Genomic DNA, 16696 nt, shown 5'->3' with positions numbered 1-16696 from the left:
GAGTATTTCTTTTAACCTTTATAAGAATGCAGCATCTTCCTACCTCTTCAATTCTTCAGAGATTCAGTACCAAGAGCAAAATTCACTACTGGACTTTACACTTGACTTGCCAAAGTAAAGTATTCGAATATAAAAATGAACATATATATTCTAGACCAGGGGCCAGGAACCATTCACCACTTATGAATGAAGTTTTATAGAAAACACAGCCATACCTATTGGTTACACATTGTCTACGGCTAATTTTGAGTTAGTTACAACCTCAGAGTTTAGTGGGTGTAACAAATTATGTGGTCCACAAAACCTAAAAACTTCATGATCTGGCCCTTGCAGAAAAAGTATGCCCACCCCTGAACAAGTTTTCTGTAGTATGTTTATGTGTTATCTATAAGTATGAAAACCTAGCATCATCCAACCAGATACATTAAAGAATTGAAGGAAACAATATACAAACTTAAGCTTTCATCTCTTTATTCAACAAGATGTGTCTTTACGAGTTTAAAGACAGACTGAACACCATTATCCTTCATGAATAATGCAGATAACCATTTTAAAAAGCATTTCACTTAGCTGGGTGTGGTGGCTCACGCCTATAATCTCAGCACTTTGGGAGGCCAAGGCGGGCAGATCATGAGGTCAGGAGTTCAAGACAAGCCTGACCTATATGGTAAAAACCCACTGTACTAAAAATACAAAAATTAGCCAGGCTTGGTGGCACACGACTTTAGTCCCAGCTACTCAGGAGGCTGAGGCAGAAGAATCACTTGAAGCCAGGAGGCGGAGGTTGCAGTGAGCCAAGATCGCACCACTACACTCCAGCCTGGCCGACAGAGCGAGACTACGTCTCCAAACAAACAAAAAAAACACTTTACTTACTGTATTGTAACATGTTTATTAAGCATGAACTCCTATCGGTACTCCTAAACTGTAAACAATGAGGAACTGAGGTGTAAAAAGAAACATATTAGGGATCGTATTAATAGACAAAAACCTTTAAATTTTCTTATTGCATTTATACAATCACACAATAAGCAAAATTGAATCCTTACTAAGCAAACATTTTTGCATATACTGCCTTCTCTTTATCTTTCTGTGCCTTTATCTTTTGTTTGACTTTCAGCAATTCTGCCTGGATAGCTGCAAAATAAATAATGCAATATGAGTTTTTTCTCAAAACATCCCCAAAATTACGGTAACTAACAGTTTTAACATGTTAACTCCCCCTTGAAAAAAACTACTTCATAAAGTCACTAAGCCCTAGTAACAGAAAATCAGAGCAATCACACAAACACAGAAATGAAGCCTAATTTTAGAGGACTGTCAACTGAGAGAACTCAATTACATAAAGATTTGCCTTCTCCCTCTACCATAGAGAACAGTAATTGCCTCCTTATTTCATTTCATTAATAAGAAACCAAAGACATTTTTTTAATATCCAGATCTAGTGTTGGTATTCATTATTGGTTTATTAGAAAAACACGCTTATTTTTGTCAAAGTTTACTAAAACATATAACCAGTACTTTCATACTAAGATTATGGCCACATTCAGCTTAAAGAATGGTCCCAGATGTTAAGTTTACCATGAATACTGTATCTTTCAATGCCGAGCTCTCGACTAGAATAACCAGAATGGAAACAGAGTCTCAAATCATACCATAAAACAAACAGTAACTGACACGTAAAAAACTACAGAGATGATAACTTGGGTAACAATGTGAAAAACTAGTATATTCTTGAGTGGGAGTAGAATGTAAGCTCTTTGAGGGCAGGGACCTTGACTGTCTTGTTCACTGGTATATGATAATGCCTGTCCCAGCAGCAGGTATTCTGTAATACCTGTTGAACAAACATCTAAAATCTGGCAAAGTGAACAATGGTTCCTAAGGATATGTTTTTAAATAACAAAATTAACTTTCACTATAAAAACTGCCAACTTACCTTTATCTTCTGGTGCTATCTCCTGAGCTTTTTTAAGATCAGCCTTTAATTGGAAAAAAAACATTTAAGTGTATGATTTATAAAGGTAGTTGTCTGTTTTAAAAAATTAAACATTTCAAACAAAATTTACCAATGCTTGATCATATTCTTTTAATCCTTGCCATCCTTGAGCTCTTCGGTACAATGCTTTGGTATTTGATGGGTCTATTTCAAGAGCCTATAAAAAAGGATAAAGCTAGTATTTGTATCAAAGTATTAAGTATTAAGCTTGTATGCTAGATCTCAACTCACTGCCTATCAACTCCAAATCCATCCTTCACTGCTCTGTGAAAATGGGGCTGAAACCTGCAAACAGCTCTCCTCTGCCAGTGGGCACTAAGTTTTGTCAGTAGAGGGCACTAAATGGACAGGGAGGAGAAAGACATTTCTCTACCAGTTTCCAATATGCTTCTCTCATACGGTGTTTCAATCTCCTGAATGGGCTGAACTAACACTTAGAAAAGGAAATCATTTTGAAGAAAAATTTGTATATACTCATACTTGAATTACAGGTTTTTTTGGAACAGTAACTTTTATAACTCTTAAAATCTTTCTTAAATTGTTTTTTTAAAACAGGGTATGGCAAGCTGGAGTACAATGGCCTGATCACAGCTCACCGCTGCCTCGAATTCCCAGGCTCAAGTGTTCCTCCCACCTCAGCCTCTGAGTAACTGGGACTACAGGTATGCACCAACACACTATTCTAATTTCTTTCTTTAGAGATGGTTTCACCATGTTGCCCAGGCTGATATCGAACTCCTGGGCTCAAGTGATCCACCCACCTTGGCAACCCTAAGTGCTAGAATTACAGGCATGAACCACCCTACTCAACCTTGGTCTTTTCTTACAAAACGTCTTTTAACCTAAGAGACTTTATACATTAGGTCTCCCCACTGGAACAAACAGATTAAAATTATCTTTTGTTTATCTAACATCTTTTAAAGGCCAATACTCAGATTTTATTATCTGCCTCAAAAGTCAAAAAGAGATGCTGGGTGCAGCAGCTCATAACTGTAATCCCAGCACTTTGGGAGGCTGAGGTGGGTGGACAGCTTGAGCTCAGGAGACCAGCCTGGGCAACATGGCAAAAACCGATCTTTATAAAAAATTTACAAATTAGCTAGGTATGGTGGCGAGTGCCTGTAGTCGCAGCTACTTAGGAGGCTGAGGTGGGAGGATCACCTGAGCCCAGGAGGTTGAGACTGCAGTGGGCTGTGATCGCACCACCGCATTCCAGCGTGGGTGACAGAGCAAGGCCTCTTCTTAAAAAAAAGAAAAGGAAATCCAGAGTGAAGAACCATCTTTTCTCTTGGTTAACTTTTTTCCCCTGTTGTATGCTCCCTTCTAAATGTATTCCTATCCATTATTCCACCTACCCTACCAAATTAGGGTACCATTTTAGTTCTTCTTTCTCTGAGCATAGCTAGTCTAGGAACATGGCATAATACATAAAATTCTTAAAATGTTTCATTGGAAAACTTTTCAAACTATACAACAGGAAAGAGAATCTTAATTGCTCTATTTGAGGAAGGTAAAGCTGCTACCTTTCTAGCTTTGTCAATTAGCATACCTGGATGGCCCTCCTAAAAATGAATGACCTGTTCCAATAGTACCCATTCACCATACACAAGTTTTGATGAACCTAAATTGAAACTGCCCCCCTCCTATCCTTGAATTACTTATTAAGCTGCTTGAGGGCATGGATCTTTTAATTAAAATAGCTAGTCTCTATCAGGTGCTTAAAATGTGCCAGGCACTACACTAAATGCTTCACATTACGTTATATAAACTTCTATAACCACTCCATGAGGTAGGCAAAACTAAAAATTTACTCCAGGACTACAAAGCAAGTTAGTGAGTAGCAGAGATCTAATTTTTGAAAAAAGCCTGCTGGGCGCGGTGGCTCACAGCTGTAATCCCAGCACTTTGGGAGGCTGAGGCGGTGGATCACCTGAGGTCAGGAGTTTGGAAACCAGCCTGGCCAACATGGCAAAACCCTGTCTCTACTACAAATAAAAAATTAGCCAGGCGTGGTGGCGTGCGCCTGTAATCCCAGGTACTCGGGAGGCTGAGGCAGGAGAATCACTTGAACCCAGGAGGCAGAAGTTGCAGTGAGCCAAGGTCGTGCAACTGCACTCCAGCCAGGCAACAGAGCGAGACTCCATCTCAAAAAAAAAAGGAAAAAGCCATGCCTGACTGACTCCATAACACACATTCTTAATCATTCCTGGCTTTGTCTTCCGATGCCTAACATATAATAGGTGCTCTTAAGTGAATACATGAGCTGATGATGTATGTGCTTTGAGGAAAAAAAGGTAAGGATCTTCATAGCTGTTAAGTGACAGAGTTATAAGCAAAATGGAGAGAAAAAACTGAGGGTCCAACATATTTAGAACCAAAGTGTTTTCTTAAGCCTCATTAGGTCCTACCAGTAAGATATATTCATATATATAAATTGTTACTATTCAAACTAAATCATAATCCAACTTATTCAAAAAGTTCAAGATCAAACAGACTTACCTCCAAACAACTGTCAATTGCTTCCTGCCAATTTGACATCTTCAGTTTACAAGCACCAATATTCAGTACACAGCTTAAAGCTATAGGTTGTAGCTTGGCTCTATCTGCTGTCTCAATAACAGCCTTTGAACTGTCAACATATCTGGAGAATGCATTAATTAAAGCAGTATTAAAGGCCATATAAACAAGAGTTACTCCTCTTCTCTATGTTCAGAAGTGTTATGTCATTTCTGACATAAAAAGCTCTAAAAATGCAAATATTAATAATTATAATGATCACAATTTTATTACTTATTTTTCTTAAGAAGGCTTAATTTTTTTGTTCCAACTTTTTTTCCCAAAGTGTTCAAAGAGGCCAGTTTAAGACCAATTCCCAAATCTAATTATGCACTAGTAACACTTTTCTATTTTTAAAACTCGGGTCCTATGTACTTTCCAACATAATTATGTTTGGAACCAGGATTCTCGTAACAGGAAAAGGGAATTCACGTTGACTTTGCATTGTCCCTGAACAGGGCCCAGAAACTGAGCCCACCTGCCCCCTAGAATTTGGTTTCTAAAGTTTCATTTCTCTGAAAGAAATCAGAGGCCCTTGGAGAAACTGCCACATGAGATCTGAAAGCAAGGTAAGATGAGCTTGGAACATCTTGTGCAAAAATGCAAGCAAGTACTCACAGACTAAGAGTGCCAAAGGAAAGGGGTCTTCCACTGAACAAATTTGGAACCCTTTGGGCATGAAAAAGGATGACCATAATATACTGTACTAACAAACAGAATTGAAAACTACCCATAACATATCCCTCTAGTCCTTGCTACTTGGGAGGTTCAGGAGGGAGGATTGCTTGGGCCCAAAAGTTCAAGACCAGCCTGGGCAATATAAGGACACCTTGTTTCTATAAAAGGAAAAATAGAAGAAAAGAAAAATATCCACAGGTCTATAGTGATACTTAAAAAATCTGCAGGAGGCTCTTACAAACAGAAAAATGCTAGTTAATAACTGTATAATGATAAAATTAGAAGATCAGTATGATAACAGATGCAGGCATGGATTTTCATTGATGCTAAGATCCACTGTGTGAAAGGTTGTTGGGGACCATATTCACACAATTTCACAGTACTACCTCAGACCACATAACAAATGCTTCTGGCTGACATTACTTTAACCACGTGTACAAACTCAAACAGGCCAAAGCGAAATGTGTCTTCAAGATGTGATATCACAAGTAATATAAAACAACACCCACCTAAGTCTTGCCAAAATATGTCACCTCAAACTAATCTTAAGGAAACAAACACATACCGACGAAGTTTATAAAAACTGACTTGGACTCCACAAAAATGTAAATGAGTAAAAAACCATTCTGTCATGCAGTGACATGATCTCGGCTTGCTGCAACCTCTGCCTCCCAAGTTCAAGTAATTCTCATGCCTCAGCCTCCCAAGTAGCTGGAGTTATAGGCGTCTGCCAACAGGCCAGGCTAATTTTTGTATTTTTAGTATACAGGGGGTTTCACCATATTGGCCAGGCTGGTCTCAAACTCCTGACCTCGGGTGATCCACCTGCCTCTGCCTCCCAAAGTGCTGGGATTACAGACACAAATCTAAATATGGATTGCACATTATCTATCAATATTATTTTGGGGTGTTTTAATGGCATTGAACTTCTGTAGAATGTCTTTGTTTCTTAGGAAATACATGCTGAAAAACTTAGGATAGAGTATCCCAGTGTCAACAACTTCCTATCAAAATAGTTCTATGAAAACAAAAACAGCAAAAGTTAAAAATGGTAAATGTAAGTAAAACGTATGAGTAATTATGTACTACTCTGTCAACTTTTGTCTTTTGAAATTTTTCAAAACAAGCTGAGGGGGAAAAAATGCAACTATTTCAGCACACCTGGTTATTCCACAAGTAATTTGCAAAAATATGTAATGAGCAATTCTTAATTTTAGTTTATAATTCAATTTATAATTTCTTAAAAATAATTTGTTAGAAATAATATTACCTTATAATTTGTTAGAAATAATATTACCTTAAAACTTTTGCATATTTTTTAATGGCCATCTCCCAGTTCTGGGATTTGAAAAAAGTATTTCCAATGTTTTTTAAGTCTTCTGTTATTAATAAAATTTTATCTACCTGTATAAAAAAAAATAAATGTTGTTTTAGTAATGTGGTTTAATGCTAGATTCTATCATGAGACTGACACAGAAATTCAAACTTTTAGTATTTATTAAATATTAAATACTAATATAAAAATATTTATATTTTAGTAAAAAATAAATATTTTTACTTATTTAAGTAATTAAAGTTTGACTAATCTGAAAGTACTTACGTCTTTTAAATCTATATCCGCATCCTCAGGGAAATCTGGATGACTGTCGCCAGAGCCATCTTTTGGGAATATTCCCCAATCATCTCCTTCCTTCAATTCTCCACATTCTGCAATAACGCACAACTGTAAAAATAACCCTAAATTTTAGAAGTGCACTATCATGAGAGATAAAAGCTATACAGCTGAAATCATGTGCAACACTGTCCAATTCACAGATTTATGTGAGGAGGCTTATTTATCTGCTAGAATTACTATAATGCTGTTTTCATACATTCCAACTAATATACAACAATGTCAGTATTTACATAAGAGTTTCATTGTTATTCAGGAGCTCAATAAACACAGAGTAAGTTGGCAATTTTAACACTGTCTGTGTAAGTGGCATTAGGTGGGGCACGAACTCTCTTTCAGTTTACTACCATTCTTGTCATACACTGAGTGACAGCCTACCTCCTACATGTAATGCAGCTTCTAACTCCCACTCACAACCCTGTCACTTAGGCTGGGTAGTATTACAGTTGTTTGGGGTTTTTAAAAAAATTTTTTTAAAAATAGAGACAGAGTCTCACTATATTACCAAGGCTGGTTTCGAACTCCTGGTCTCGAGTCTTCCCACCTCAGCCTCCCTAAGTGCTGGGGATTACAAGCGTGAGCCACCATGCCCAGCCAGTATTATGGCCACTTTGATTCACAGACATTTAGTACACAAGGGTCTTCAGAGATAATCTAGTCTAAATCCCTAAGTAATTTAGACAGGATGAGAAAACAGGTGTGGAAAAGTTAAGTAACAAGGTCAAGGCCAACCCTTTAGTTAATACTACAATCCAGACGAGATTTTAAGTTTACCATCCTCATTCTACTATGTACTACTAAACATACTGATGCAAAAGTTTTGCAGGTATAGGAAGACTTAATGTAAACTACCAAAGATCACCAACATGAAAGCTGAAATAATAAAAATCTCCTTTAAAACTACCCTAATTATCTTTCCCATTATAGAAGTTTTTAAAAATAAAAAAGTGGCAGATCCAGGCTCCTCTACCCAAAACTATTATAACATTTTTCCAGCTAATAGTCACCTAATCCTTTTACTTACATTTCTTTCAGATAGCAAATAAGAGGCCAGGCACAATGGCCTAAGCCTACAATCCCAGCACTTTGGGAAGCCGAGCCAGGCGGATAATGAGGTCAGGAGTTCCGGACCAGCCTAGCCAACATGGTGAAACCCCATTTCTACTAAAAACATAAAATTAGCCAAGTGTGCTGGTGCACACCTGTAATTGCAGCTACTAGGGAGGCTGGGGCAGGAGAATAGCTTGAACCGGGGAGGCAGAGGTTGCAGTGAGCCAAAGCACTCCAGCCTGGGCAACAGAGCAAGACTCCATCTCTTAAAAAAAAAAAAAAAAAAAAAGATAGCAACTAAGATAAGTGCATTTCACTGTAACTTTTTACTTACTTTGGCAGGTTTTTCACCTTTTACTTCAACGTTTTCCAATATCCTTGCCACTCCTATTCCTTTAATTACTTGGCCAAACACCACATGTTTCCCATCCAAATGAGGAGTTGGAACTGTTGTGATAAAAAACTGAGAACCATTTGTGTTGCGGCCTGCATTTGCCATGCTCAGTAAACCCTCCCGATCATGCTGTAGAAATAAAATGCATTAAAAGAAAACCAAGGTTAGACATGTTCTTTCTGAACTGTTTGTTAGTCTGAATTGTTCTTTTACTGAACGTATAACTGGGGTAGACTACGCTACTACTTAGATCAAACTTTACATTTTTTTACTTTTCACTTTAAAACTTTTTAAAGTACTTTTTACTTTTGTAAACTGCAACCTTTAATTCACAAAACACAGAGCATTAGTCGCTTTTTAAACTTTTAAAAAAACCTTATGAAAGTAAATAAGGTAAAAGAAAAAACAGTGAGGGGGAGGGTTATTTCTAACTTGGTCATGAGAAGATATTTATACTTCATCTTTAAGAAGATGATGCAGCATTAAGAAACTCTTATATTTTGCCCTTTTTATGATGGGCACTCTTTTTTTCTGGGAAGACCTGAATAGTCTTTTAAGTTCATAAATATGCCTACATTATGAGTCTTCCTTTACACATCAATAAACTGGGAATAATAATGGGATACTGAATTCACTCAAGACATTCAGTTTGGTACTTTCCTAATCTCAAAACAATCTAAATCATATGGGATTTGGATTAGGTTTTCATCCCAGGTGAATTACTTCTTCAGAGTGCTCAAAAGAAACTGCTGCATATATCTGAAGTCAAAATTCTACTTTGGCATAACCCAAAGTAGAATAACCCATGGCATAACATGATCATCACATAACCTTTAGTTTTCTTCCTTCTGGTAGCTTCCTTTGGTACAATAGTAACTAGAACTTTATTTCCTCAATGCCTCATTGCCTGTCTTTCCTCACCCATATCCCTTTTTTAATTCTGCATCAATACTATAGTTCCTGCCTAAGCAAATTTCAGCCATGTCTACACAGCCTAAGTAGCCATTCCTCCTCAATGACTTCTGTAATAATTTGGACTGCATAAATCACATCTTTTTCCTACAGTATACAAATAGTATGTATTAGCAATGTTATACAAACAAGGATATTCAATAAATTTAGCATTTATTTATATACTATTATTCTCCAATAGTCCCATGTATTTTAATCTTGCTTCTGAGGTAGGATTATAGATTCCTTGTCATCAAGGCCTTTCATTTTTATAAACCCTTTGGTGCCAGTGACAGTGCTGCACACAGAGTTGCAGTCAATAAATACTGGCTGGAAGACTGACGACATTTTTCATCCTAATAACCTTGCTCATATTCCTTATTTCCAAAAATACCACTTTACTGTTGTACTTACATGTCCATTCCTGTAACATGAATGATGCAGTATACCCCAGTTACACCTTGTGACAATGAAGGTAAGGCGGCACAGGCACCACTAAAGTCCTTTAGGAGCTTGGACATTAACTATATCTGCTAGTATGCAAAGCCCCTCACAACCTGGATATTAGTGATGGTTTTGTTGCTCTTCAAATTCAAGGATAAAGATGCACAAGTTACCATCATTCCAACAATAAAAACATTTTTCCTGGAAACCATTTTGCCAGATGTTGGTGGCACTTAAAAACTCATTGGCTTAACTGAAGCATATAAAAACTGGATCACAGTGAAACAGTGCTAAATAAAATCATTACTGAATGAAAACTTTTCCATATTAAAGAACCTATTTACAAAAGTAGAAATGGAAAATCTAAGGAAAATTTTTTAGTGTCTTACTCCAACAAGTATTCCAGATATATAACAATCTTTTTATCAGCAATGACATGGATTTTCTCTACTTTACCTTATAATGGAAATTTTCATCTTCAAATTTTTCACCGTAAATACTTTCTCCACCTGTCCCATTCTGATTTGAGAAGTCTCCACCCTGGATCATAAATTTCTTAATAACTACAAAAACAGAAAATGGCCATTAGTGACTGAGACACGGATGCCTTTGGCAATACTCACTCATAAATATGTGCACAGACTGCTTCCTAGTGCATGACTCTAGTCATGTCACTCTCCTGTTTCTTTCCCCACCCATCCCCACAACTGCAAACTCAAGGATTTTCACCACTGGAATCCAAACTACTTTCACTGCCTAATCCCTGCTAACATTCAGAAAATCAGTTCCAACGATACTTCCCCTATAAAACTGTCACTGAATCCCCAAAGCTGTAGCTCCTAATTTTTCTCCCATAGTATCTTGACTCTGCCTCAGTAACATACAGCATTATGCCCCTTCCAGCAAACAGTGAACTCGTTAAGTACAGCAACTATATTGTTTTACATCCTTGTAACTCTGAATGTGCACATATTAGTCACTCAGTAATGTCTGGTGAATAAAGACCAATTATTTCCAGTAGATTTGTTCTACCCTAATGGAAAATTTTCAGCAAATACATCACTTTGTGTCAAAAGTTGCCAAGATCGCTTCCATGTCCAGAGAACCCTAGAGCTCACGAGAATCAGCATTTGGCTGCATCACAGTGGTAAAGATACACAGTGGGATAAGGGGAAAGACACAGGCAGAGTCTGGAGAAATCCATACGCATGCTTCCTTGTGCTTCTTCCTCCTATGAAGTGCCACAGAACATACACTTCCCCCAGCAACAGAAATGCAGCATCATGGCCACAACAGTTCTCCCCAGGAGAGCCAATTAGAGACTCAGCACCCAAGGTATTTATCAGGCACACTCTACCTAGCATGTACCAAAATTCCAGACTCCCCAAAAGAAAGCAGATGTTCATGTTTGTACAAATAGACTAGGCATAGTAAATCTCCCTTACTATTTAGGAAATGGTTCAAGTATCAAGTTCCCCGACTCCAGCCAAGTGCTAGTCTTGTAGGCAGACCTAAGGATAGCAGTCTCACACTTGCTGTTAAATATTTTCTGCATATACTTTATTAGCATATTTCAGGTTTTTATTTAAAATGAAAGAAAATAGTTGAAATACTTTTTTTTTAAATGTTTATTTTTTTTTTGAGACGAAGTGTCACTCTTGTTGCCCAGGCTGGAGTGCAGTGGCGCAATCTCAGCTCACTGTAACCTCTCCCTCCTAGGTTCAGGCGATTCTCCTGCCTCAGCCTCCTGAGTAGCTGAGATTACAGGCGCCCGCCACCATGCCCAGCTAACTTTTTGTATATTTAGTAGAGACGGGGTCTCACCACATTGACCCGGCTGGTCTTGAACGCCTGACCTCGGGTGATCCAACTAACTTGGCCTCCCAAAGTGCTGGGATTATAGGAGTGAGCCACTGCACACAGTCATAATTTTTTCTTCATAAGTCATTTTTTAAAATGTTGCTCATGTGATTATTGCTTATTTGCCTATTTATTAAAGAAATATTTACTGAGTTCCTATTCAATAACTGTATTAGATGGTGAAAACATACAGTTCTTGAACTCATGGAGCCTGCAGTCTATTGGGGGAACTGTTATCACTAAACAAAGGTATGACTGATTACAAAGTGTGATAAGCAGTATGAAATGGCATATTTTTATTACATTATCACCTGTGTGCCCAAAACACTGAATCTTCAAATCTGCTGCCTTCTCAAATACTCATGCCCAAAAATTAAACAGAACTTTTTTGTCACCAGGCAATGAAGCTACCTAAGGTCAGTTTACTGTGGCCTTCCTTTCTCAATCATCGTAGAGCGAAGGAGAACGAGAGGACCTGTAAAGCTAGGGAAGTCCACTCTCCATAGATAAACCTAGTACCATAAGTAATTCCACCTCACGCAGCCTAACCTTTATGAAACTGAGTTACTGCCTCAGATGTGGAAGCCAACAGTACTTTTTAACCTTTACTTCCTACTCAGTCAGTGTTTTCTTCCCAGACTCCTAAAGAATAGGACTCGGCTACATGAAAAATAATAAGATTCAGAAAATTTATACATACTTCGATGAAAAGGGCATCCTTTGAAATGGAGAGGTTTTCCAGTCGTGAGTCCAATGCCTTTTTCTCCTGTACACAGTGCACGAAAATTTTCCGCAGTTTTGGGTACAATATCTGCAAACAATTCTAAGACAATTCGACCCACTAAAAGAAAAGAAAATCTTGTCAGTTTGCAAAACCACCAAATAGGCAAATGATAAAAGGAAGGTTGGTATAACAATGGTAGCAGATCAATCATGAATTACCAAGTTCCCTTTTATTGTCATTTCTTTCTTTTTTTTTTTTTTGCAACTTCAAGAACACAACACATTGTTATTAACTGTAGTCACTACGTTATACTATAGATCTCTTGTACTTACTCCTGCTTTCTAACTGAAATTAGGTCTCCTGTGATCAGCATCTATCCAATCCCTGAAGTCCACCATTCCAATCTCTAATTCAAGGTCAACTTTTTTAGAATCCACATATAAGTGAGATCATGCAGTATTTGTTTTCCTGTGCCCAGCTTATTTGATGTAACATAATGTCCTCCATGTTAATTCATGTTGTCAAAAGTAACAAGATTTCATTCTTTTTCATGGGTGAATAGTACTCCATTGTGCACATATACCACACTTTTTAAAAAATCCATCTGTAGATGGAAACTTAGTTTGATTCCATTATCTTGGCTATCATGAATAATGTTGCAATGAACATGGGAGTGCAGATACCTCTTTGACATACTAACTTCACTTCCTTTGAATATACTCACTAGTAGAATTGGTGAACCTTAGTGGCATTCTCCTAATATTCAAATTTAGTCTGTCTGCTGTCATGTATGTATGTGAACAGATTTGAAACATCATATAAAGGATCATAACTAATTATACTAACCAGAAAATTAACACTATGTAATGAATATCATTAAATACAAATAGATTTAAATCTGGAGTAATTTCTTCGAGAGGTACTGAGAATTTCCAATCACCAAGCAACCAACAGGAGAAAATGAAACGGCCTTTGGGAAGTCGGACTGGCCACGTGTTATGTATACCTGCAGCCTTTGTGCTCTGTACAAACTGCCTAGTGCAGCCTCTGAAGCAAAAGCTGTAAAAGTTCCTCCTCTAGACAGCACCTAAGGCAAGTGAGAACAAACCTAGCCATAGCTAGTTGCAACAAACTGAATATACGTGTAAACGTGTGTCCTGTACATCCATTCAAACACACTGCATGGTCAGCAATTCTAACATGTTCCCGAACAAGGCCAATCCAGTTCTCCCTAATTCACCAGGCGTTAGGTAACTTCTGAGCGGCTGTGTAACCTAGGCAACATCACTGCTTTGAGCGCAATTTCCCAACAGCAAATCAGAGAAAATGTTTGCCCATCTGAATGGACCTCTAAGTTAAGAATCAGTAATAAGGCAAAAGCTATGAGCAAACAAGTCCCTTTAACGTACAAATAATACAGCAGGTGCTGATATATTATCTCATGTGGCAAATTCCCTGGGGCCCAGCAGACAAATATCCCAGTATATGTTTTCTGAACTGTCTCACTGTAAACATAAAATAATCTTATTTCATGCTAACATGGTGGTGCAAAGGTGGCGTGGAAGTGCAACCAAATCAGGAAAGACAAACCTAAAAGCCACGAGTCCCAAACTAGAAATTTCCAGAAACTTCCGGACGACCGATGGCATTGATACAAGGGCGCTGGATCGATCTGGCCCTAGGTGCCCGGGCTTGTCCCTGAGGACCAGCCTGGGCAGCCTAGGCTGCCTCCGCGACACTGAGCAGCCACTGGCCGGAGCCTCAATCTAACCTTGGAATCCCCCAAATCCCGGGAACCCCCGCCTCCCCCGGGCCTTAAAGCGAGCGTCAGACTCCGCTCACCTCGCTCCCCTCCGATGTCCACGTCAAAGAAGACTCGAGGGTTACTGGCGTTGGAGGGCTTGGCTTGGGGGGACGGGTGCGACATCTCGACTTGCAGACGCGTTTGCAGGCAGGATCCGCGAACCTCGTGGCAGCCCGGCAGCTCAAACTGCAACCCGCCGCTCCCCCGCCAGAGACTGGCTGCGACGCTGACCGGCCACTTCCGGCGCAAGGCCCGGAAGCTGCGACCTGACTTCCGGCACCGCCCCACTCCCCGGCGCGGCGTTTCAACGCGTGTGAGCGAGTTGTGTACCTTTCGCCCGCTCTGCCTTGCTTCTTATTTAGTGAGGTTACGCTTCTCATTATTCTTCTCGCTTGTTTCATTGACTTTCCTACCATCGGGGTGTAGAGCTTTAGAGTCAGCCCCATGCCAGCCTCAGCTCTGCCACCAACTGGGGTGTGCCTTCTCTGAAACTCAGTTTGCTAGTCTGGAAAAAGAATGAAAACGATGACCTTGGAAGGTCGTTTTGAGGATTAAAGACATGAATCAGTACAATGCCTGGCACAAACTGGTGGTTTCCAACCAATAGAAGCCTTATTATTGCCATGTCGTTAAAATTTGATCTTCACATTACAATGTAACTGATACGGCTTAGACTAAACGCGCCAAACAGCTAAAGCTGAGAGTCCAGAAGAGAGCAGTTTTTGATTCCCGTAAAACTGTATTTCCCCAGGCGCAGTGGCTCACGCCTGTAATCCCAACACTTTAGGAGTTCGAGGTGGGCGGATCATGAGGTCAGGAGATCGAGACCATCCTGGCCAACACGGTGAAACCCCGTCTCTACTAAAATACAAAAAATTAGCCGGCCATAGTGGTGCGTGCCTGTAGTCCCAGCTACTCGGGAGGCTGCGACAGGAGAATTGCTTGAAAACGGAAAACGGAAGTTGCAGTGAGCCAGGATCGCACAACTGCACTCCAGCCTGGTGACAGAGCGAGACTCTGTCCCAAAAAAAAGAAAACAGAAAAAGTAAAAGTTAAATTACATGTGTAACTAGGTACTCATTAAAAAAACAAATTTGTGGTCAGGGCACGGTGGCTCATACCTCTAATCCCAGAACTCTGGGAGGTCAAGGGAAGTGGAAGGCTTGAGCCTAGGAGTTCAAGACCAGCCTAGACAACATGGTGAAACCCCATCTCTACAAAAAAAAATTTTTTTAACAATAAATAAATAAAGCCAATTTGTAGAGTTGTTTTTAATTAAAATACCAACATACTTTTGCAAAAAAAAATAAACCATAGATGTTGGTGAAATTTTAGAACAAATCAGTAAGTTTTGTTCTAAGGATATTATATTGATTGAATTTTTCTTTGTAATCACTAAGTTGCCTCATTAACAAAATGGATACATACATACACAGGCATGCCCACATAGATACCCAACAAAAGTTGATTCAATTATATGACAAATATTTAGCTCTTACTATTATTATTATATGCCAGTCTCTATTCTGAGTGCTGATGATACAAATGATGAAAAAACATAATCTTGATCTTTTTTTTTTTTTTTTTTTTTTTGAGACAGGGTCTTGTGCTATCACCCAGGCTCGAGTGCAGTGGTGCAATCACAGCTCATTATAGCCTTGACCTTCTGGGCCCAAGTGATCCTCCCACTTCAGCCACCTGAGTAGCTGATACTACAGGCACATGCCACCATGCACAGGTAATTTTTGTATTTTTAGTAGAGATGAGGTTTCTCCATGTTTCCCAGGCTGGTCTTGAACTCCTAGGCTCAAGCAGTCTGCCCACCGTGGCCTCCAAGAGTGTTGCAAGCATGAGCCACCACTCCTGGCGCCTTATTTTTAGTTACACAAATTATACAGTCTTATGAGGGAGAAAGACAATTGAATAAAACTCTACAATGCCATATAATTAGTGTTTTAATAGGAAAAAGACAATCACATTCAGCATAGGATTCAGCACAGTCCTATTCATTTTAATAGGAAAATGACAAACACTGCAGGGCCACTGAACACAGCAGCCTTTTCTAAGATCAAAAATATGAGTAAGATCAATCACAGGAGCGTATGTGGCAAGTAAGACAGGACAGGAGGGAGTAGGTGAAGAGCCTCTTCAAAGCGGGAGGAACTGCATATACTTATAAAGTGAAAATGGGCAACAAGAATTTTATTTCTCCATGAGAAGCCAGTTTTTCAGATAGTACTGCTACTTCAGGTGGGTCTGGACCACTGGTGTATTCGTCCATTTTCACACTGCTCTGAAGGAATACCCGAGACTGGGTAATTTATAAAGGAAAGAAGTTCGATTGACTCACAGTTCCACATGGCTCAGGAGGCCTCAGGAAACTAACAATCATGGCGGAAGGTGAAAGGGAAGCATGCTTGGACCTTCTTGCATGGCTGCACAAGGTACAAGAGTGAGGAGCAAAGGGGGAACAGCCCCTTATAAAACTATCAGATCGCATGAGAACTCACTATCACAAGAACAGCATGGAGGAAACCACCTCCATGATCCCTAGACACATGGGG

The 16696-nt window shown here is 39.2% G+C and overlaps 1 protein-coding gene across 1 annotated transcript; it reads right to left on the bottom strand.

Moving 5' to 3' along the window:
• Positions 1 to 454: 454 nt before the first annotated feature.
• Positions 455 to 14378, bottom strand: PPID (peptidylprolyl isomerase D). The gene is made up of 10 exons (XM_003927932.4): positions 14171 to 14378; positions 12305 to 12445; positions 10201 to 10307; positions 8290 to 8478; positions 6834 to 6956; positions 6531 to 6637; positions 4499 to 4640; positions 2070 to 2156; positions 1940 to 1982; positions 455 to 1137 (listed from the first exon to the last, which is right to left on the bottom strand). The coding sequence occupies exons 1-10, from the start codon at positions 14253 to 14255 to the stop codon at positions 1049 to 1051; spliced, it is 1113 nt and encodes a 370-aa protein (XP_003927981.1). The 5' UTR covers positions 14256 to 14378; the 3' UTR covers positions 455 to 1048.
• Positions 14379 to 16696: the final 2318 nt, after the last annotated feature.

The sequence above is a fragment of the Saimiri boliviensis genome, chromosome 3 (genome assembly GCF_048565385.1).
Source record: "Saimiri boliviensis isolate mSaiBol1 chromosome 3, mSaiBol1.pri, whole genome shotgun sequence".
Taxonomy (NCBI): domain Eukaryota; kingdom Metazoa; phylum Chordata; class Mammalia; order Primates; family Cebidae; genus Saimiri; species Saimiri boliviensis.
This window is presented reverse-complemented; position numbering and strand designations above follow the sequence as displayed.